At 45.5% G+C, this 21,850-nt stretch overlaps 1 protein-coding gene across 4 annotated transcripts in view; it reads left to right on the forward strand.

Annotated features, from left to right (window-relative positions):
• The window catches only part of Sybu (syntabulin), a 60,622-nt gene extending 39,151 nt beyond the window's left edge, over positions 1–21,471 (forward strand). For 3 of the 4 annotated variants that reach the window (XM_010619528.3, XM_010619531.3, XM_010619532.2), the window contains 4 exons: positions 10,618–10,720; positions 15,885–16,088; positions 17,709–17,858; positions 19,720–21,471. In XM_010619528.3, coding sequence (XP_010617830.1) covers positions 10,618–10,720; positions 15,885–16,088; positions 17,709–17,858; positions 19,720–20,800 — 1,538 coding nt within the window. In that variant the 3' untranslated portion in view covers positions 20,801–21,471. The remainder of the gene's footprint in view (positions 1–10,617; positions 10,721–15,884; positions 16,089–17,708; positions 17,859–19,719) is intronic. The other variant, XM_010619530.3, reaches the window with a different exon arrangement.
• The last annotated feature ends 379 nt before the right edge of the window (positions 21,472–21,850 follow it).

Here is a 21,850-nt window from a genome sequence, read left to right on the forward strand (position 1 = left end):
GGTTTTAACAGCGCTGAAGCAAGGCAGTTGCTTTCTCACACAGACTTTCACATGGGGCCCGGTTTAAACTTCAGGTCACACCTAGAGTTTGAACTTAGAACTAGGAACATGTTCTGGGCTGTGCTGCACACCCGCACACACACCCAGGAAACCCCCACCTGTCTCCCTGCCTCACCTCCTGGGGACAAGCGACATCTTCAGTTGAGGTACTGTGCATAAGCCAGTGACTGGGCCATCTTCTCACATCCAAGGGCTGCATGGGACAGGGTCACTGAGTGACCCAATCTAAGCCCAATGAAGTTTCTGCTAGTTGTGGATCTTTTAGGACTACTCGGGATCTGACCTGTCGAGGGATGCAGCATTACCTTAGCCTAGTTGGATCCTAAAATTAGGAGAGGGTAAACCAAGGTTTGACTTCCGGTTCTCCATAATGAGAAGGAAAGGGATGTAAGGACAAGTGATCCATAGAGCTATTTTGTTGTTGTGGAATATATTGTATAAAAATGGACTTGGTCTAAATTTTTTTCTTCAAGATTTCTCCCCTTGGAAATGAAAATACTCTTTGTAAGTATGGCAAATTGAACTAGCTGAGTGACTGGAATAAATCCAACTCATTTTCTCATCATCAGGAGAATGAAGAAATAAATCAGCATATAAATTACACACCAGAATATTATGTAGTAGACAAATGAATGCACTACAGTTCTGTGGAGAATTATACTAATATAATATCAAGTGGGAGTCATCCCCAAAGATTATACACGTCATAATAATCTATTCTGAAAAAGTTAAAAACAAGCTGAATAAAAACACAAATAATCCACTTTGGGGCGGTACCTGTAGGTGTGCTAATTGTACAAGGGAAGGCAAGGATATGGTGAGCAGGGGAGAGGGTGGGAGAGGACCACGTAGGGAGATGTAAATTTGTGTCCTAGTTTTTGGGATAAGTGATGGCTTCATCATTTAGTGTACTGCTAAACATAAACACACAGACAAATCCATCAGTAAAGAAGTAGACAAAGGATATGCTGTGTAAAAGCCAAGGATTTAAGAAAATGGCTTCCCAGATTGCAGAGAATATAAGGAGATATCACCCTTCTGTAGGAAAATAGGCTTGGTTTTCAGACAGGAGTCTGGGACCTGAGCTCCTGTCTCTCTGTCTGTCATGCCAGTCTGCACTGCTGAGGTGCTCCAGCACGTGCCGGTGGGAATCTGTCCCCAGCAGAGCTGTTGGCGGGGTCATTGCTGTCACACCAGCCTGTTTCCATTCCCCTCGTAGGGAAAGCGCATGCTTTCGTTGCTATCCACCGATCTGAGAAAGGTAGTGTTCACATGTTTTTCTCAGAGAAATGAAGATAGAAATTCTGGAGGATGTAAAAAGCCTACTTGTCAGGTCTGAACAGCTCTCAAATGTACCAGTCACACAAGTCACAGCAGGGCCTCTTACTTTCCTTTTAGGCTGCATTGACAGAGTGATGTTATTTACAGTAAATTAGAAGATTCGCCAGCCTGCGACCTCGGCCTTCCCTGTGGTCTGCCACTCCTGCTTCCTGCACTGTCTGCATGTGCAGCTCCCTTCGCCCATCCCTGTCTCCACCTCTGTGCTGCACCCCAGGTCCTCCCAGTTGTTGCGGCCCAGGCATGGTTCAGAGAGGGTGACACTAAGAAGGGAAATTGAGATAATAGCAATTGTGTAATGCACTTACGGGCTGGTAAGCGCTGTTTACATACTTGACATGTTTAGTTACATGATCTTTCCGTTGGCTCTGTGAGATAGATTAGCCTCTCACCCCTGCTCACAGAGAGGAAAGTGAGGTGCGGAGGGGTTAGGTGCCCTTTCCAGGGTCACAGAGGTAGTGAATGTGGCTACTCTTAAAAAGCAAAGAGAAATAACTTCACGGAGGTTGAAAATGCATCTGAGAGAAGACTCGACTCATGAACAGGAACGAAAGGAGGCCTGGAAGCTGGCGGTGGCGTGTGGCCACATCTAGCGTAACTCTGGCCTGTTTTTAACGTGGAGTAGAGTCAGAGCTGCTGAGAAGTCTAGGGCATGAGGCAGGGCCGCTTGACTTTGCGTGGATTGTAGGCCATTGTGCTCGCAGCGCTGCCCCAGGGCTGACAGGAACCCTGAGTCCATACAGACTGGTATGGCCTGGAGGTGCTCACGTGGTGGGACAGAGGTGAGCGGAGTCCAGCCTGTTTGGCCTCGGAACCCATTTCTTTTTATTTTTGACTTTCATCAGTACATAGGTGCTGTGCATAATGATTGCATTCATCACGGGGAGTTGTACATGCGCAGAACACATCTCAATTCTTTTTTTCAACAACTTCCCCTCCACTCCCCCCACCTCTTGGTCTCCTTCCCATTTGCAAAAGATCTATTTTAAAAGTACAGACATGCGATCTTTTAAGAAGCACGTTATTTCAGAGATTTGTTGGTCGCCTTGGCAGTGAGTTGTAAATTACACCGTCTCTTTCCAGCAAGTGGGAGTTTTTCCTTCCATTTAGATCTAGGAATGAAAGCTGGCGGCACCGCCTCACTGATAAGTGTGAAGAGCTGATGCCAAAGGGATTCTCGGCCTTTCCTTCTCCCTTGTACTCTGGACTTCGAGTCCAGTCATCTAAGTGCCGTCCTGCCCTGACTTCAGTGCTGATGGCTGCTCTGTCCCCATCCGTCTCTCCCACGCCTTCCTCCCCTTGCTGTCCCCACGTGTTGCTCTGCTCCACACCCACCGCCACCTTCGGTGCCACTTTCCACTCACTGAGGTTCTCCTGCCAGACCTGCAGGGCAGGCATCTCATCTTAGTGAACACTGGATAAACACTTTTCTCTTTAAATAGAAGCCTCCCGTTTTGTAGCTGGCTCTGTGAAAGGGGCAGAAAGTCGGGTCCATGGGTGGGTGGAGTTGATGAGATGCGCAATAAGGAACCTGTGAGGGTGTAGGGAGGATGGCTCCATTTTTCCTGGGTGCACCAGGTACTCAGTTAGGGTGATGTTCCTGACCACAGCGGGTGCCACCCTGAGCCTGCCCAGACCCCACCAGGGAAAGGAGGTGGGCGAGGGGCTGCCCCTGGAGCCGTCCTGCTGGAGGCCTTGCTGTCAGGGCGCGGGAGGCCAGGGAGGCTGGCGTGTGTCCCTTGGTGTTCAGTGTGTGTGCCGTAGACATTCGGACTGCACTGAAGAACGCAGGCTGGAGCCAATGGCGTAACCCCCACACAGCATCTGCTGGACTGTGTGCGCACCCTGGTCAGCCTTTCTTCTTTTAAAGCAGCATTTGTGAGGACCTCAGACCACAGGGTCAATTGCAAAGTATCGCACTTGCTTTGCAAACCAGTCTTTGTTCCATTGGATTTGGCTGGAACTGGCCCAGTCTGACCATCCTGTGCCCATCTTTGTATGCATTGAGTCATTTCATCTTCACAACCACCTTACAAGCTTGGGAATCATTATCCTTTTATCCAGAGCACAGCCTGACACTGGCAAGTGTGCAAAAATATGTGATAAGTTAAATTGACCTTTAAAATACGTATGCACGCACTTAAATGAGGAAACTGAGTCTCAGAGAAGATTTTTAAAATTGGGCAAGACCAAATGGATGGTAAGAGGTAGAACAAAGCTTCGTAGCACCTTCTGGTAAAAAATGCTTACTATCTCCTCCTTTATTAAAGTCTCTGCACACCCTCTTTGCTTGTCTTCTGTCCTTCACTCTTCTTGGTGAGCGGGTGGATGGCTTATTTCTGCCCAGGACAGGTAGCTGAGCCAGCCCACAGCGGAGGCATGAACCAGGTGGAGTTACCCTTGACCTTCTGTCTCTTTTAGGGCTCTTTTAAGCTCTCTCCTTCCCTTTCTCAGCTCTCTAAAGCTTCGCAGCTGAGGAGAGGAAACGGGTCTGTGCTAGAGGAGAGCTGTAGTCCACCCACCCGCTGGGGTTTTCTGAAGGCAGGGAGGGTTCTGACCCAGGCACAGCTCTAGGGTTTTTCAGAGCAGTCTGTGGGGAGGCTGTTTTAGGATCCCATCTTTAGCTCTCTATTGTGCTCTCTATTGTGTACACACACACAGTAAAAATAGACTCAGGGCTATTCCCTGGACAGTGGCTGATGGAAAACTGCTTTTGTAAAGAGTGATTATAAAAACGTATGACTTCAGCAGAATGAGGCATTTCTTATCATGGGTCTTTCCAGGGGGAAGGTGCATATTGTTTGAAAAGCCCTCTCTGGTCCTCAAACCACTGAACCAGTGGGCCTACCTAAATTAATAACAAGCATACGTTGAATGCTAGCTGTTTGCCAGGCGCCATTTCTTTGCATGATTCAGTTGAGTGTCCACATCCCTTAGCCCTACTGAGTATTAATTTCCTCAACTCCTTTTTAGGGATGGGGACACTGCGGCAAGGAGTGGTAATCACCAAGGCCCCATAGAGGAGTCAAGATTTGAACTCCAGTGGCTTGACTCCAAAGGCCTCATAATACTGTCTTTTCTAGCACGATTACTTGCGTTTTCAAAACATTTTCCTTAAAAATTACATTTTTAAAAGAAAAAATTGTCTATAAGTTATAGTACTTCTATGTATATTTTTATGGCAAAAGTTCCTAACATGGTTAGGAAACAATGACTCGGAAAGGTGGTAAAATGAGAATGAGTCCTTTCATGTCTGTGCATTCCCAAGTCCTGTTCCCATTCCCGAGGGGAACCAGCATTACAGATCTTTCGTTATGCCTCAGGGAAAATGTTCTATGCATACGGCAAGTGACCTGTGGCTTAAAGGTTTATTTACACAAAGCAGACCTGCACACCCCCTGTTCTGCATGCCGTTATTCTCAGCTAATGACCAGCTCTCTCTCTGGGTCTTTGCATTTCAATACTTAGGTCACTACTTTTCAAAATGGCAGTGATTCTCTCAGGCTCCGGAGCACCTGACTTACCCAATTACAGTTGGTAGACAGCAGGGTGGTCCGTTTGGATACTCATGTACCGAATAAGTTCTTAGCACTTTTCTTTCCCCTCCCCTCCCCTCCCCTTCCAGTGCTGGGGATCAAACTCAGGACCTTGCCCTTTGCAAGGCAGATGCAGTGCCATTGAGCTAAATCCCTGGCTCCAGCAGTTTTCTTTTTATGCACGTGCTATGGATTCATAGCCTTTAATAGTTTTCATTTCATACTCAGATACTGTCTTGTTTTCACAAACCCTTAACATATACTAACCAGCATTGTTTGCCAACCTTATAGACAAAAAGTCTTCTTTTCTTACATTTTTAATGAGATTATTTAGCTTTTTATATATATATTGACAATTTGATTTTCCTTCTTTCTGTGTCATCTGCCTGTTCATGTTATTTTCCTGTTTTTTTGTGTTTTTTTATTTGTATGAATGTTTTATAAAATAAGTAAATTAGCCTTTTTATCATATATTGTAACTATTTCATGATTGTTTATCTTTGACTTTTTTCCTGTCAGCAACTTTGTTTGTGATTAGATCTAATAGTACAGATTATTCACTCGTAAATACTTTAAATTTGAACTTCACCTTTGCTTCTAAATGTTTATATATATTTTTTTTACAATTCTTTAAGAAGTTTACTGTTCTGAAATGCAAGAAGATCTATGTATATGTTTCCAGTCAACCTGCTGATCTTTGGATCAAATATTCCTTTTCTGAGATAAGTGTTTATGGGGGTTCAGGGGAGCAGATTGCAAAAATTAAAAGCAAAGTCCTGTTTAGTTGGAAAGAATTTCTTGGCTTCCTTGGCTGCATCTCCAATTCTTCGCAGCTGAGTGTCAATTCTGCAGAATCCACTTTAGAGCAGCTCCTTTAATAGCATCTGGGGTAATTGCCTGTGTCCACTACTCCAGCTGCTCCTTGGTAGCTGTGCTTGGCTTCAGTAAATGCCCGCCACCCCCCCCGTGTGTGCAGTGTGTATTGTGGGGGGAGAGGGCGTGAGAGGGTAGGAGCTGGTTCTGTTTTCCTCTTTGTAATTTACTGCTCTGTTTGAGGTGGGGACATACGTGCTCAGCCTGAATTAATTGGATAGTTTTGCAGTGACAAAGTAACAGAGGGTTTGGGGTTACTTAAATCAGTGGCTCACAGTGGTTTAATACAGCTTAGTAGGTGGCAGGTTTGCTGCCTTCTCAGAGACCTGGGATGTTATGACACAGAGACTCCCTCATATCCCCAAAGCAAGCAAAAATAATGATATCCTAGAAGACCTAATTATAGGCAGTGTTTTAAAAATGAGTTGTTAGTCTTGGCACACACTCTTTTTGTTTCCATTTTCCTTCTCCGATTCCCTGCTTACCGTACATGCACGGAGTGCTTGTGCCTGTTGCATTATGAAGAAAAGCAATGCCTATCAAGAGTCCAGCAGTATTGTCCAACAGGAAACCCCCAGAACTTCTGGACACGACCAGGCAGAGCTTGGTGGGAAAATGCTTTTGCTGCAGGAAGCTTAGTCACTGGGATTTGGCATCACCAAGTACCTTAAAGGCCATCAAGTTCAATCTCCCTGTTCAGTTCTGGAATCCTAGCCAACTGAGCCAGGCAGCCGATCAAAGACAATTTCCATGAGGGACAAAGATAAGGATGACTTAGATGTGCTTACTTTGAAATTCCTCTTAACTTCTCAAGTACAACTTTCAACAGCCAAATAGTTTTCCACGCTATATCAGAGTATTTCTGTTGACACCTAAACCCAAGTAGATGGGGCAAACACTTCCTGGACCACAAAAAACTGCTTTAGGCTAGTACCAGCCCCAAATCCCTATGTGTATGGAATATGCATTAACATTGAGTGTAATCTTTGGCTTCAAATTCTACTTTTAGAAATTTACACAGGTTAGCAGAAAGGCAAGTGAGTATGCAGAAGGATATCCATGGAACATCACTCATTGAACAAGAAGTCAGATGGCCTGTGTCAGATGCATGACCTTGTACATATCATTCACCTTCTCCCTGTCCTGTTTGGAAAAGGGACTGACAATTGTCCCTACTTCATAGGGTCTATATTACCATGAGAATATGTAAATGGTTCTTAGGATGGTTTCTGGTACATAGTATTTGTTTATAATAAGAAAATTAGAAGCAGCCTACATTGATTTCATTTAAAATATATAGTATGTTTTAAAGATATTCATGTATTAAGGGCAAAACCAAGTAGATTATATAACAACGTGGTAAGTGTCCAAAGTCAACTACAGTTATTCTTTGGTGATAAAATCATAGACCATATTTTTCCTTCTTGAAGTTGCTGTTTTCTAAATTTTTTGCAAAAGAAATATATAGTATATTGCAAGCTGCCTTTTTAGTCCCTACAGAATAATAACAGCTTTCACTTTTTCAGAACTTAGGATGAGTCAAGTGCTTTTTTAAGCTATATGTTATATATGTTGATTGCGTACAATAATCCTATGAAGCAGTTGGTATGATTATCATCTTTTAACAGATGAGGAAACTGAGACACAGAGTAGCGAGATAACTTGCCTAAGGCCCTCCACCTGGCAAGCAGAAGTGGAATTTGACTGACTATAAGCGATCTGACCCAGGATTTGTGTGTTTAGGGTCAGTGCTCTTTGCCTGATTTCTGAAGCTCACAAGAACTGTACTGAAACACAATACCTGCAACAGTGCCCCAGGTGCATGTGCTGTTTAAAGGAAAGGAGTAGAGTACACCTCTCCTCCTTTGTGTGTGCATTGCCAACTGGTAAATAAATAGGGTTTTCATGTCTTCAGTCTTTCTCTTAGCTATTCTGCTTAGTGAATTGGGAAGGTATATCAGATGATCTACTAAAATCAACTTTCTGAGCCAGGCACCATGGGACACACTTGTAGTCCTAGCTCAGGCAGGAGGATCACTTGAGCCCAAGAGTTAGAGGCCAGCCTGGGCAACATCGTGACACTGTGTCTCGAGAAAAAAAAATTCAAAATTCATTTTCTTGTGTGTCTTGGTAAATCAAGATGTCCCTCAAGAGCTTCAAGTACGCAGGGTCAGAGATTTTGCTCAGTGGCTCTGCCGCCTGCTTCACAAGCGTAAGGTCCTGAGTTCGATTCCCCAAACCAGAGGGAAAAAAAGAGCTTCCAGTACTCATAGATGGAGCTTTTGGAAAGTGGATTGTGGGACACCCGTAATATACCTGACTTGCTCTTAGGAGTTGGGGTCAGTCGGAAGAGCAGGGTCACTGTGGGCAAGACCTGGAAGCATTTGTCTCCCGTCCTTGTACCTCCCTTTACTCTCTGCTCCGTCTGCCAGGCCATCAGCAGCTCTCCTTGACTGTGCCCTTTTATACACCTTCCCTTTAAGTTGCAGATGTAGAATATTTCATCCCAGCAACAACCAAAATGACAGACACTGTGTACCTTTCAAAAGAGCTCATTGACTTTTCTCGTCGTATCCATCAAACTACAAATAGTCATATTTTTTTAAAATCAAGCTAAAGTAGTTGTGAAGTTGCGTACACCTTTTTTTTTTACTACCAAATGATTCACACAGTTCGGAATACAGCTGTGAGGTACCCCGAATGTGTTTCTCATATATTTCAGATGTGCAGAAAATAAGACAGCCAAGTACTCAAATGACGTGACCTCAGACCCCTTAAATACCTAAGTCAATGAATTGAGTCCCAGTAGCAATAAATTATAGAACAAAGTTATCCCTTGAGCTCAGGAAACATAGTTATTACAGATCAAAGGCATCCAGAGGTAATAGCACATTTTCAGCTATTGTCTGTCCTGTTCTAGAATTTCTGCTTTTCTGCAGACGATTAAATTAGAATTCACGGATTTTTGTGTCTTTTAAGGAATGAAAACTGGGTGTTTTTAAGGAATAATTTCACACTAGAAAATAATATTTTAAAACTGGTAGCTGCAATGACAGGATATATTTTTGAAAGTTGCCCATATTATTTAATAAGTAACTTGATAACTTGCTAGCAGACAAAGCTGGTTGAATTAGGCTGTCAGAAATCGCTTGTTGCTGGTTGGCACCATCCATCACCCTGTAAAATACCACAGCTCAGCCAGCGCATTACTCAGAGGCAACTCATTAAGTTCATGGGGCTCTGGGAGTTCATTACATCATGAGATGAAGTCCCCGCACCCAAGTCCGGGTCCTGACGAATCACCTTCCTAGCGGTCCCCCAGTTCCCCTGGGAGCTGGGGGTCACCACTGTCATCTGGCTGAGGGTCCCTCTCATTGTCATTCCCCGAAGATATTGACTTCATGGATGCTGAAGGAGATATTTTTCTCTCTGCTTTGCCATGGCTCAGCTTCCTTTTCAGCAGAACTAAGAAAGCCCACTCGAGAGTGGATCTGTTGTCTGGTCTGGCCCCTTGTACCTGGGGCCCCTCAGGTCATGCCGGGGAGCTGGCGCTGTGTAGTTGATTCAGGAACCTCTCTGACCCCGAGTCCCTCCCCCTGCCTTCTGGAGGGCAGAGCACGGTGTCATAGAAGCGCCTGAGGATCCGTTCCTGCACAGCGTTCATCACACACCAGCCTGCGGCAAATCAGCTTGTTTTCTCAATAGTACAGGAGTAAGATTCGTGTCTACCTTACAAAGCTGTTGAGATGAAATGATATAGAAACTAGGATCTAGTAGGCACTCAACAAATAGCTGTTATTATAATTAATGTTCACTGTAAGAAACTCAAGGATTTAGGTTATTTATACTTCCCTAGGCTCAGAAATGGGAGCTGCCTCTGGTTGTAGAACAGAAGATAACAAATTATGTTGTAGTTAATTAACAAGGTCAAACAAAAGTGTGTGCCTAGATTTATTTTCTAAAAGCACATCTTTCATTTTAAAGGTCCTGTTTTACTCCTTGCCTTTATTGCCTCTTGCCTCTTCCCCCGGCAAACTCTGGAAATATTTCCATTATTGATCTTTCAGAACTATACACTTTTTATCAGAATGAACTAGTATTATAATCACATATCCAGCTCTTATCTGCACTCACCATGTCATGTTGGCTTTGTGAAGTATTAAACAATCTCTGTCAAAAGCTAAGCAAGATTCCAAATGTCAGTGTAAGTCACAGGTCTCATCCCTGCCATTCTGCTTGAAAAAATAATTTCCTGTCAAATTTTCCCATATTCTTTATTGAAAAACTGAATGTGCAGTCGGAGAAAGTGATCTGTAATCAAACAGTGTGAGTGGAAGCAGCTTCTGGCGCCCAGACTTCCCTCCTGGCAGCTTCTAACTATTGACTATCTCCAGGCCTGCAGTGCCAAACTCAGCTATGACTAGCTGCCTGCAGAAGCCCAAAGATAAACTCTCTCTGAAAAACTGCTTTTGAATGGCCAAGTACACATTTCCCGTCACTTATGCTTTGGGCTGGCACCCTGTCCAGTGAGAGCCGACCCAAGGGAGGCAGCGCTGCTTGCCCAGCTTGGCCCCTGTCTGCCAGAGCCTGGCATCTGTGTGCAACCAGTGCGACTGGGCCCCAGCCTGTGTTTATGAAATGAAGCCCTGTGCTTGCGCCACCTCCTTTCTGCTCCGAGGAAAATACTAAGAGCTCAGGAACCTGGGCCGAGTGAGGGTGTGCAGCGGGGAGCGGGGACCTCAGGGCAGAGGCCTGGCCGGCGTGTTCTTGGGTTCTTTCCCTTCATGTTTTTGTCTTCCTTGTCTTTCAGGTAGTGAGGCTGATTTCAGCTCCTCGAGCAGCACCGGCAGCATCTCAGCTCCAGAGATCCATATGTCTACAGCCGGAAACAAGCGCTCGGCTTTCTCACGCAAGTAGGCGCTGTGTCCTGTTGTGTAGTGTGAGGCTTTGTTCTGTGACTTACCTGTGGTTTAGGTTCCGGCACAGCCACCTGGATTACTGTCCATTTGTATTGCGTTATTGTACAGCGAAGCTTTTTGTTTTGTATTTTACAGTGACGTGAGGTTGGTCCTTTTCCACCGCACCGGCTGTGGTCACGTGGCTCAGCCTGTTTTGTCCCCATAGCTCTCTCCCCCCAGGCCTTGGCTGTGTGTCCACCCTCGCCTCTCCCTTTCTCCGCCTGGCTCTTCTCTCTTCACCTGGGCGTTAAGCTGGTCTCTCCCACGCTCGCTCTCCTCTTCTTCAAGAATCTGGTGCCTCCTCCCTCTGAAGCCTCTGACTCCCACTGTCTCCAGCTGGCTCCTTTCTTATCTGTGTGCACCGAGCAACACCCCTGACCGCTGGGGGGGGAGGGGACAGAGTGTAAAGTGCCCGGGCATGGGTGGCCACCACTGCAAAAGGCAGCCAGGTAGCTCAGCCTCTAGGCTCTGGAGCTACGCCGCCCTGGTGTGAGTGACAACACCACCATCTACAGGCGGCGTGGCCTGAGCAGGAGGCGCAACATTCCCCACGCCTCAGTTCCTTATTTGTAAAGTAAAGCTGTAGGTGTGCCTTTCTGGGGGGCGGGGTTCTAATTAGGTCAGGGCTTGGAGCACAGTGAGCATAATCAGATGCTCACCGCTGATGTTATTTGAATTGGGATTGAGGGGCATTGGGGATAAGCCCCAGGATTCTCCACCTGCAGCAGTATTTATTTGCATACTTGTTGAGGCAATGTTTAAAGATAAGGCAGAAAACAAAACTCCAAGAAAACTATATTCATTTTGATAGGGCAAGAAAGACAGCAAACAGATTAATACTATAACTGTGTTAAAAACCACGCAGGGAAAAGGATATCAAGAATGAGTCCCAGGAGTCCCCGGTGATGATGGAGGCACCCAGCAGGGACCAAAATGAAGGGTAGAGTGAGCACACCCTCCTGGGGACTCTGTCTTCTCACCTTCGTGAGTCACCTGACTGTCCGGGGCTGCGAGGTCCAAATTTGTAAAACAGGGTTAGACTGAATTTCAAGATCCCTCCCTGGAGAAAGGATGTGTACTTTCTAGAAGCTGGCATTTCCATGACTCGGCAGGGAAAACTTTCCTGTTTGTCTTGGAGATCAGAGGGTCTGGCTCATGTTTACAGAGGGACCTGAGTTTTACAGTTAAAACTGAAGCCAGACAAACCTGTACGAAAAGAGTGAAACCCACAGTGAAAAGCACAATTTCTATACTCGCAAGTCCCTTCTATTTTGAAAATAAAATGCCTCTGAGATCAAAGGGCATGAAAATAAACATTCTCGGTGGAAATCACACGTGACTTGCTCTTATCTAAGTCATTCAAGAAATTAGCACATACTCATGATACAAAGAACAGAAGAACATATCCACAAAAGAAGAAAATACTTGTATTAAGCATTGCAAAGGAATTTGGGTTTACAGTTAAATTCCTAGGTTAGGTCAGTAATATAGGAGTTAGAGAAAATGTTGAAGTCTGAAATTCAGGGTTTCTTTAAGTGATCAAAATTGGTATGTTACATACAAAATAAGTGAATACGACTGTGTGCAAAACAAAACAAAAAAATGCTTATGCCAAAAACTACTGTAGCCCAAGCAGCAATAATCAAAGGCTTAACAACAGTTAATAGTTGGAAAGTTGAAATTGACTCCTCACTTTTCTGACCCATGCATAGAATGCCATCAGTAGATTTCAGGGATGGAAAAGCCCAGGCATTTCATGTGATCCACCAGAACCTGTGTTGAGGGCAGCTCTGTTAGGCGGACTGGGTGCCCGTGCCAAACTCCTGGGATCTCTGTAGTTGGTTGGTTGTTCCGGTGGCAGAGGAAGGCTAGCGGGAACATTTGGTGAGCGAGCTAGAAACAGGAGGAGCAGGTGGAGCTGGTGAGAATTATTTGTGACAGGTGACTTTACAGATGATCTCATCTTACGCTATTTCTAAGGAATCCTCCTCCTTAAACTAAAACACACACTAATCTGTTCAGAGTAGATAAAAGTGGGTAGGAGGGACCGTGGAGTTTGGACCCGGACAGACTTGGGCTTGGCATGCTGACCATTGCTGTAGAAATGGGCTCATAATGGTGGTTCTCACTGGGTTAGCGTGATTGCTTGACAAGGGATCCAGGACTTCGTGAAAGGCTCAGTAGAGGTGTTTATGTTTTGTCAGTAGCTGTAGGAATAAGAAAATAGACATGTGGCTCCTGCAGAGGTGGTGCGGCGATGATGATTATGATGATGGTATTCATCTGCTGGACCAGTGTAACAGGGTCACAGAGCAGATCACATACAGCTTTGAGGACTGGAAATCTAAGGTGAAGGTGCTGGCGAGTTGATTCCTCTGGGGCCTCGCTCCTTGGCTTGTAGATGGCCGCCTTCTCCCTGTGCTCCACGTTGCTGGGTCTCCCTCTGCCCATGTCTGTATTCAAATTCTCTTTTATGAGGAGACCAGTTAACCTGAATAAAGGCCCACTGTAACTGCCTCATTTTAACTTAACTGCATCTTTATGTTTTATTTATTTGTTAAAATAATTTTATCGGTACATTTGATGTATACAGTATCATGACATTCATTGCTGGAAATTTGTACCTTTTCATAATCAACCTCAGTTCTCATTTTTTTCCCCATTCCCCTACCCTCCCTTCTACCCCTCTCTGCCTCCCTTTCTACAGACTTTGTTTCCATTATTTTTCATTTTCTCCTATCAATTCCATTCCCTTCTTTTAAAGGCCCTGTCTCCACGTGTAGTCGCATTCTGAAGTCCTGGGGGTTAAGGCTTCAACACATGAACCTGGCGCAGAGGGGTTCATGGTTCCACCCGTAACAATAGCGCTTCTTTGCACGACGAATGTCGGTGGTGAATTCTAGGGTAATAACCACATACATAGCCGGAACCTATCTGTTCACCAGTCCAAAGCCATGTTTTCCATCTATGTAAAATGGGAGATAATTCTGCAGAGAGAGTTGAGAGATCTAGATTTGAATCCCAGCTTGACTGTGTATCCTTGGACGATTTCTCTTTCCTGAACCTCAGTTACTTTGTGTGCAAAGTATGAACTGTACCTGCCCTGTAGGACGACAGTCGTGTGAAATGAAAGTATTTCTAAAATGTCTAGAACAGCAGCACCAGGTTCACAGAACGTCGTCAGCAAAGGTTAACAGCATAGAAGTTTTGGGGTCAAAGTATAGGATAGGTTTTTATGTTTTTTCCTAACTTGTAAGGGTTAATCCTCCACATCCCTCCCAGTCACAGGAAGAAATACGCTGAGAAATAAGCACGGAGAAGACAGTCTGTGCCAGAGTACATGTTCCTTTCAGCTACTTGTGAAGGTCTTCCCACCCCTGGGCGGCTGAAGTTGGTTTGTCACAAAGCCATCAGCACATCTGTTCCATATAAAGTGTCCTCTCTCGGGGAGAGCGAGTCCACTTGGATGATTTCAAGAGGAAAGAACTTTTTTAAAAACTTTAAAATTTGGTGGTTTCATTTTTTATGTGATTTGCTAGGTTGACAACCATTTGAAATTATATTTAATTTTAAATAATTATGGTTTGGGAGCCAAATGTACCCATACAGATACACTAACTTTTACATTTACACATATTTCTTACTGAAATGTGTCATTTGGATGGAGCCATAATTAAAACTGCAAATAGAAGGGATTGTCAAAAAATATGGCCATCTGAATGGAATCTTCTTCCTCTTTATTTTCTACTAATGCCACCAAATAATATTCTCGACAGGAGTCTTATCCTATTTAGATATTCAACGTTTTCAAGGTGCTTCTCAGCCCTAAGGGGTATCAGATCTCTAGAACCAGATTAACAGGAAAGTCCAAACTCTATGCCCTTTTATTTTCACATCAATTGGAACAGGAAGGCGTGTGTGTGTGTGTGTGTGTGTGTGTGTGTGTGTGTGTGTGTATGTATGAAGTGGCTTACCTAAGTTTCTAGTGACGGTGCCTGGGCTTAAACACAGTCTGTCTATTTAGCCGTTATTCAAGGAGCACCTACGATGTGCCACAAAATGATGGAGATGTAAACAATGGGCTGTGTCCTTGCCTTCAAGGATACTCCAGTCTAGCAAGAATGCAGTGGAGATGCTTGCAACCAGTCCCATTTCGGAAGTTTACAGAGTATCAGGAAGCACCGCGGAGCAGCACCTACACTGGCATAGTGAAGGAAGAATTCGGAGAAGGTTGCTGGAAACAGCTTTCCATCAGTCTTGGAGTAGGAGGTGTCCTGGGTCTTAGGAAAGGGTGTAGGAGAATGTTTTAAACGGAGGAAATTCGAAGTTCAAGAACATAAAGATGATCCTCCAGGAAATTCCGCCCTGGGAAGGCTGGCGTGTGAGAGTAGGAGTGGTGGAGGGTGTGTCGGAAGCCACCCTGAGGAGCCTGGCCTTCCTTCTGGAGGCAGTGGGAAAGCACTGAAGGGCTTTGAGGAGGGCAGCATTCAAATTTCTTCTTAGAAAGGACTGTGTGGCCACACAGCCTCCTGCTGGAGGGGCAACTCAAGAGGGCAGGGTACGATAGGGGCCATGACAACATTTCAGTACTCAAATGGGAAAGGTTGTGTTAAGTCATTGAGGATGGAAAGAAAATATTAGGGGTCAGAATTATCTGTCCTGTTTTTTTTTCTTTCATGGATAGCCCCCATCCCACTAGTGAGTCACTTTTATTTTCTTACCCCCACGAGAACCAAACCCAAATATTCCTCAACCGAAGATGGTAGATTAGAACAAAAACCACCTCCAAAATGAACTCAAGCCAAATCAATATTTTGTTTTGTGAGTATGCTTAAGAGGCAGTTGGCTTGAACCCAAAACAAGCTTTATGGTCAGAAACTATCTGCAAGAACAACAGAGAGGGAGAGCTCGCTTGTGCTCATGATACAAGGGGAGAAATTAGCACGCAGGTGAGAAATGAGCTCCTCACAACAGCAGTGTGTATCAGTAATTAGCCTGCTCCTTTCATGTCTAAGAATTGGATTTCCTAAGCCATAGCTATCACTAGGAAGGGACAGAAGACACTGGCACTTGGACGTTTCCAGCCACAAGGATCCTAACATTCGTGCTCTTCCTCCAGTCGAGGTCCCCATGGACGGAGTAACGGAGCTTCGTCGCACAAGGCTGTCAGCAGCCCACCATCCCCTCGGGAGAAGGACCTTCTGTCCATGCTGTGCAGGAATCAGCTGAGTCCCGTTAACATCCACCCCAGTTATGCCCTTTCATCCCCGAGTAGTAGCAACTCAGGCTCCTACAAAGGAAGCGACTGCAGCCCAGTCATGAGGTGAGACTGTTCCCCTCTTCACTCTTGCTGCTTGCATTGTCCCACAGAGGAAGACTTTCTTTAAAAAAAAAGAAAAAAATATATATACAGCTCTTGACTTCCTGCCTTACTCTGTAAGAAGGTACTTCTCTTCCTTTCCTACACTCAGCTAATCCTTCAAGGGCTGCTGCAAAAAGAGCACAAACCACAGTTTCTAACAAGGTTCAGCTGTTACTGCACAGGGACGGAAGACGGTTTAGTGGCAGGAGGAGGGATGGACCCATTTCCTCATCCCAGGGAGGAGTCACACGTGATAGCTCGTTCACTCAGACACCAAATGTTTACTGAGTAAAAGTACTGTGTGAAGCACTGGGAATGCAGCAGTCAAGAAAAATGGCCCTGTGCTCACTGCCCAGAGAAGAAAAGTGTGAATGACAGAAGTAAATTAAAATTATCCCACAGGTAGCCCTTGCTATGTGACTGTATAGGTGAGAAGGGGTCCAGTCAGGCTGGCTGTTGTGGGCAAGTGAGGAGTTAATGGCATGGGGGGCGGGAGGAGCAAGAACTGCACTTCTGGAGGGGCCTGAGCCTGACAGCAGGGCAGACTGGGGAGGGACCTGGCCACCTTGACCACCTCGAAGGGAGTGCAGGCGTGGGCCAGGGCAGCAGTGGCTTGGGCTGGGTCCAGGCAGGGAAGAAGCCGCTGCCCTGCTCCTCCTGGGCGTCCCTGTCCTCATTACTCAGCTGTCTCCCAGCAAGGATGCCCCGCTCGCTCGTGGCCAGGCATCCAGCTGAGGCCGTTTCTGCAGAACGCCAAGCCCCTCTCTTACAAAGCATGCTGGTTCCTGAGAGTGCAGTAGTCCCACCATCTTCAGAAGCAGGAACTTTCCATAACAGTTCCCACAACCAGATACTGGTCTCAGAACAATTTGGATTCAGCTGATGATGAGCAGATTGGTAGGCGAGTGGCACATTGTGTGGAAAGTTAGGTCATCTTGTCCCCTTCCTCCCGCCCCCCACCCTTTGTCCTTTACTACAGAGCATGCCACTCTGAACTGTGCATGATTCCGTGAGGTCGTTCCTCAGCCGCAGACAGTCCTGCCTCTCTGCTGTCCCCTCCCCTCACACACGCACTGCACTGCACAATCTTCTAAGGGACTGGCAGGTGTATTAGTCTGCCTTCTGAAGTAAGCCCATCTGTTGCTGAGGTTTTGGATCGCTACGCATGACTGCCACTTCTTCTCCAGCTGTCAGCTGTGTGTCTTTGCGGGCTGCTATGACAAACACCCTAGATGGGTGACTCATTTTTCTCACAGCGCTGGAGACTGGAAGTCTGAGGTCAGGGAGCCAGCCTAGGGTGTGGGAGGCTCTCCTTTGGGTTGTAGATTGCCAACATCTTCACAAGGCAGAGAGGTAGAGGGCTCCCTGAGGTCTCTTATGAAGCCCAGATTCCATTCATGAGGGCTCTACTGTCATGACTGATTGCATCCCAAAGACCCATCCTTTAAATACCATCAAATTGGGGTATTGGGATTCCAACATATGAATTGTGGAGGAATGTAGACGTTCAGCCTGTAGCAGTGTTTTCTTAATAAAGAAAAGGAAGCAGGAATAAATACCTCTGTATGTGGCTTGTTTCAGGCGGTCTGGAAGGTACATGTCCTGTGGAGAAAATCATGGTGTCAAACCCCCAAATCCAGAACAGTATTTGACTCCCCTGCAGCAGAAGGAGGTTACCGTGAGACACCTGAAGACCAAACTGAAGGAGTCCGAGCGCCGGCTTCATGAAAGGTGATTATGCTTTTCCTGTGCAGTATGGAAGGAAGCAATTTCTTTTTTCCACAAAATGAAACAGAAACCCAAACTATGGAGGAAAAAATAGTAAAGAAAAAGTGAATTTTTAAAACTTTATGTCAGATTTCTTAAGTTAGTCTCTGAACAGAGCCATTTCATAGGTGTTTGTGACATGGCTGTTTCAGGAGTTCAGGGGACCTAGGAGGTTAGTGGGACCCTTGGTTTTCTCTGGGTGTGTACAGCTTTGAATGAAGAATTGGGTGTGTATGCTACTATTTTTAAATGGCACAGGCATCTGCAGGAACAATCCCATACTTCCAGTGAATGGGCCCCCATCAAGCCCTGTTTATCGCTACAGGAGAGCAGCTATCTGTGTACACTGTGATTCCTGTAAGCTATTTCTGTGCTGAAGGAAGAGGTTGATTTTTCTTGGCCAAGAATTAAAGCTAAAAATAATAGTAAACTAGCCCATACTTAAAAGATCTTATCTCAGAAAGAAAAGGCCTTTGTCATCTTGGGGACAAGCCAGTTTTTCTGCTTGCTGGCTTCCCCGAGAACATTTTGGGACAGAATAGCAGAGCTCTAACCAGAGTAGCTGTGAGCTCAGGGTAAGGACAGTGGTTGCATCCTCTGGGAGCCTGGGATCTGATTCAGCACCTGGGAACTTCACTGACCCCAACTGCCTCCTCTGCTGTGGTAAGTATGTGGAGAGCCACTGACTTCTGCTGAAAGTGGCACAAGCCTATTATCCCTACTCTGAGTACTTGAAGCTGGAGGATCTCAAGATTGAGATGCAGCCCAGGGAACTTAGCAACAACATCTCTTCTCAAGAAATTTAAAAAGGGATGTAACTCAGTGTGAAGGCCCTAGGTTCAATCCCAGTACAGGGGCTGAGGGAATGTTGGGCAGGTAACAGCACAGACTATGAGAAGAGGTATTTTTTTTGTCCCCGTTCATCTGATTCTTCACTTGACTGAAACAGACTTGAGAGTAAAACTCATTTCTGGGGTGAGTCACACTCCACTTTCTGGAAATGTTTGTTTTATGATTTAAAGAGTTTGTGGAAAGAGTTGCACCCTATGGAAGGAGGAAGTATGAAAAAAGCAGAAAAACTTGAGAAAATATGGAAGCCTAAATACACAGTGCTAGCCGCACTTCCTTTGTATGAGGATTCTGACAACCTCCTCTTCATAGCCACGAATAACATGAGGCTGTGAAGAAATTTTATGTAGTTACGACTGCCTTGGCAAAGACTTTGAAACAGGTTCCCAGGAAGGATCTTAAAAAGAGTAGGATAGCTTCTTCTCAGTGTAGACTAGATTCATTATCCTCTCACCTGAGAGGAGATAGAATAAGCAACTTTTTATAATTTTAAAAATTCAGTCATCATTGGAGTATGATCAAAACAGTTGTACAGTGCTAACAGTTATCATTTCAGCTTGTGTCTTTATTAAAAGTAAAATGGACTTTTCCTACACAACTGTATGTAGGTGTTTGTAGGCAATGCAGATAAAAGCAGGCTAAAGGATTCTAATAACAAAGTTTCTGTTAAGCACCAACTACAGGAGGATGCTTTTGAAGTACTTAGTACAATGCCTGACACATCGTGAGTACTCAAAAAGAAACGAAAAAATAATGGTAGCTATTTCAATTCTGATTCTGGTTACTATTACTACTTTAGCTATTTTACAATTAAAGGGGAATGTTCACAGCTAATACCTGCCAAAGAAAAAAATTCCCGAACTGATTTAATGTGTGCACGTCAGGAGGAAGAGCCGGGGCTCCGGGACTGTGTCCCAACTGCTTGCTGCCTGGTCCAGGGTTGACCTCATTCCTCACTGTGCTTGCCTCGCCTCAGGGAAACAGAGATCGTGGAGCTCAAGACCCAGCTGGCCCGGATGAGAGAAGACTGGATCGAAGAAGAGTGCCACCGGGTGGAGGCCCAGTTGGCACTCAAGGAAGCCAGGAAGGAGATTAAACAGCTCAAACAGGTCATTGAGACCATGAGGAGCAACTTGGCGGACAAAGACAAAGGCATTCAGAAATACTTTGTGGACATCAACATCCAGAACAAGAAGCTGGAGTCCCTGCTCCAGAGCATGGAGATGGCCCATAGCGGCTCCCTGAGGGATGAGCTGTGTCTAGAGTTTCCATGTGATTCCCCGAAGAAAAGCTTACCTCTCAGCACTCCTTTCGGCAAGATGATACACGGGTCGTCTCTGGATGAGCAGGTCACAGAGGAGGGGGCTGACAGTGAGCTGCTGGTGGGCGACAGCGCGTCTGATGGTGCAGATTTACTCGATGACGTGGTGACAGCCACCACCACAGAGTCTGGAGAACTGGAGCTGGTCCCTTCTCCCCCCGAGGCCCCAGTTCTGAAGCTCCTTCCTGTGGCGGTGGAGCGGGCCGTGCAGACCGATGTGCTGCCCTTCAGCCCTGCCGTCTCAGAGCTCGTTCAGAATGTGCTCAAGCTCCGGGACTGCTGTCCCTCGAGCTCAGCCTCCCCCGAGGAATCGGGGGCTGACTCCAGCGAGAGCTTCCCAGAGTCCATCTCTGCCTTAATGCTCGATTTAACTCCGAGAAACCCGAACTCAGCCCTTGTTCTGTCTCCCGTGGAGACCCCCTACAGCAACAGGGCTGCAGAAGCTCCTGCAAGCCGCCTCATGAGAGAGCTGGATTTTGCTTCCTACCCTGCAGAAGAAAGGTTGGATGGTGCCCTCCCACTCTCTCAGGGGACTGTCGCGAGGCAGTACTGGAGCAGCAATTTCCTGGTGGATCTTCTGGCTGTGGGTGCCCCGGTGGTGCCCACTGTTTTGTGGGCATTCAGTACTCAGAGAGGGGGAACAGATCCTGTCTACAACATCGGAGCTTTGCTCCGGGGCTGTTGTGTGGTCGCCCTGCATTCTCTCCGCCGCACCGCCTTCCACATCAAAACCTAAATCCAAGTGGTTCCCGTGTGCCAATTTGTCCTGTGGCGTTGTGCCAGGTAGAGAAACAGCAGGCCGATCTGTGGCAGTCTCTTAGCTGTCGTTTTGCTCCTCAGTGTCGGATTTGCACTATAGTTAGTTGAAGCCTGTTCACTGTTTAAAACCGGAGGTATCTTCAAAGGCATGGAGACCTGGTCCCAGTTAATGTCCCACCGGTGTGGTATAGAAAGCATGCTCGTGACCCTGCCGTGTCGTCTGAGGTACCCGTTCTTATCCTAGTGGTTCAGGAAGAGAAAATGCAGTTTGCACTTTCAAGACAGCTTCTCCAAGGCTGGCATGTTACCTCCTTGCTTTGCTTTGTGCCGTTTTAAAATGTGTAATTGTTCCAGCATTCCAATGGTCTTGTGCATAGCAGGGGACTGTAACCAAAAATAAAAATGTACTTGTGTAACTGGTTCGAAGAAGTCTTGAATAGCTCTTTAGTGTTTATTTGGGGTTGATAAGGTTTGAGTGTTGGCAGTTTTTTACTAAATGTAGTCCAAGTCTTAAATGGCTGTTTGTTCTTAAACCTGTTAATTGATGGAATTGTACGTAAGTTTACAATGTACTAACTTATTTTTTGCTTATTATATATAGTGTTTTATTGGAAATTGTTTGTAAGCACACACTTCAGCATGATGAAAATAAAGGTTAGTGTTTTCATTTAAATAAATGTTTTATCCTCCTACACAATGTGTTGTCTGTGATCTTCTGCATGGGGTAAGAGTACATGGATAGCAGATCTTCCATCTTTATCAATAGTTTTATAAAAATGGAATCAACTTTAAAAAATACGAGTTAATTATTAAAGGGAGAACTTTACTACCATGACTTAAAGCTTTTTGCTTTTAAATTAGCCATGCATTTGGCTTGCCCATGTATATATTCAATGAGCTTATGTCATGTCAAGAAAGCAAGGCTGTTTTTAAAAAACTTGCTAGGTTCACAGGAGAGAAGTAACATGTTCCCCTTCTCCAGATCTAAAAATTGCCGTTGAACATATTAGTTATGCAGTGACCACTT

This window comes from Fukomys damarensis, unplaced genomic scaffold (assembly GCF_012274545.1).
Source record: "Fukomys damarensis isolate Sample0158 unplaced genomic scaffold, DMR_v1.0_HiC HiC_scaffold_5, whole genome shotgun sequence".
NCBI classification, from domain to species: Eukaryota; Metazoa; Chordata; class Mammalia; order Rodentia; family Bathyergidae; genus Fukomys; species Fukomys damarensis.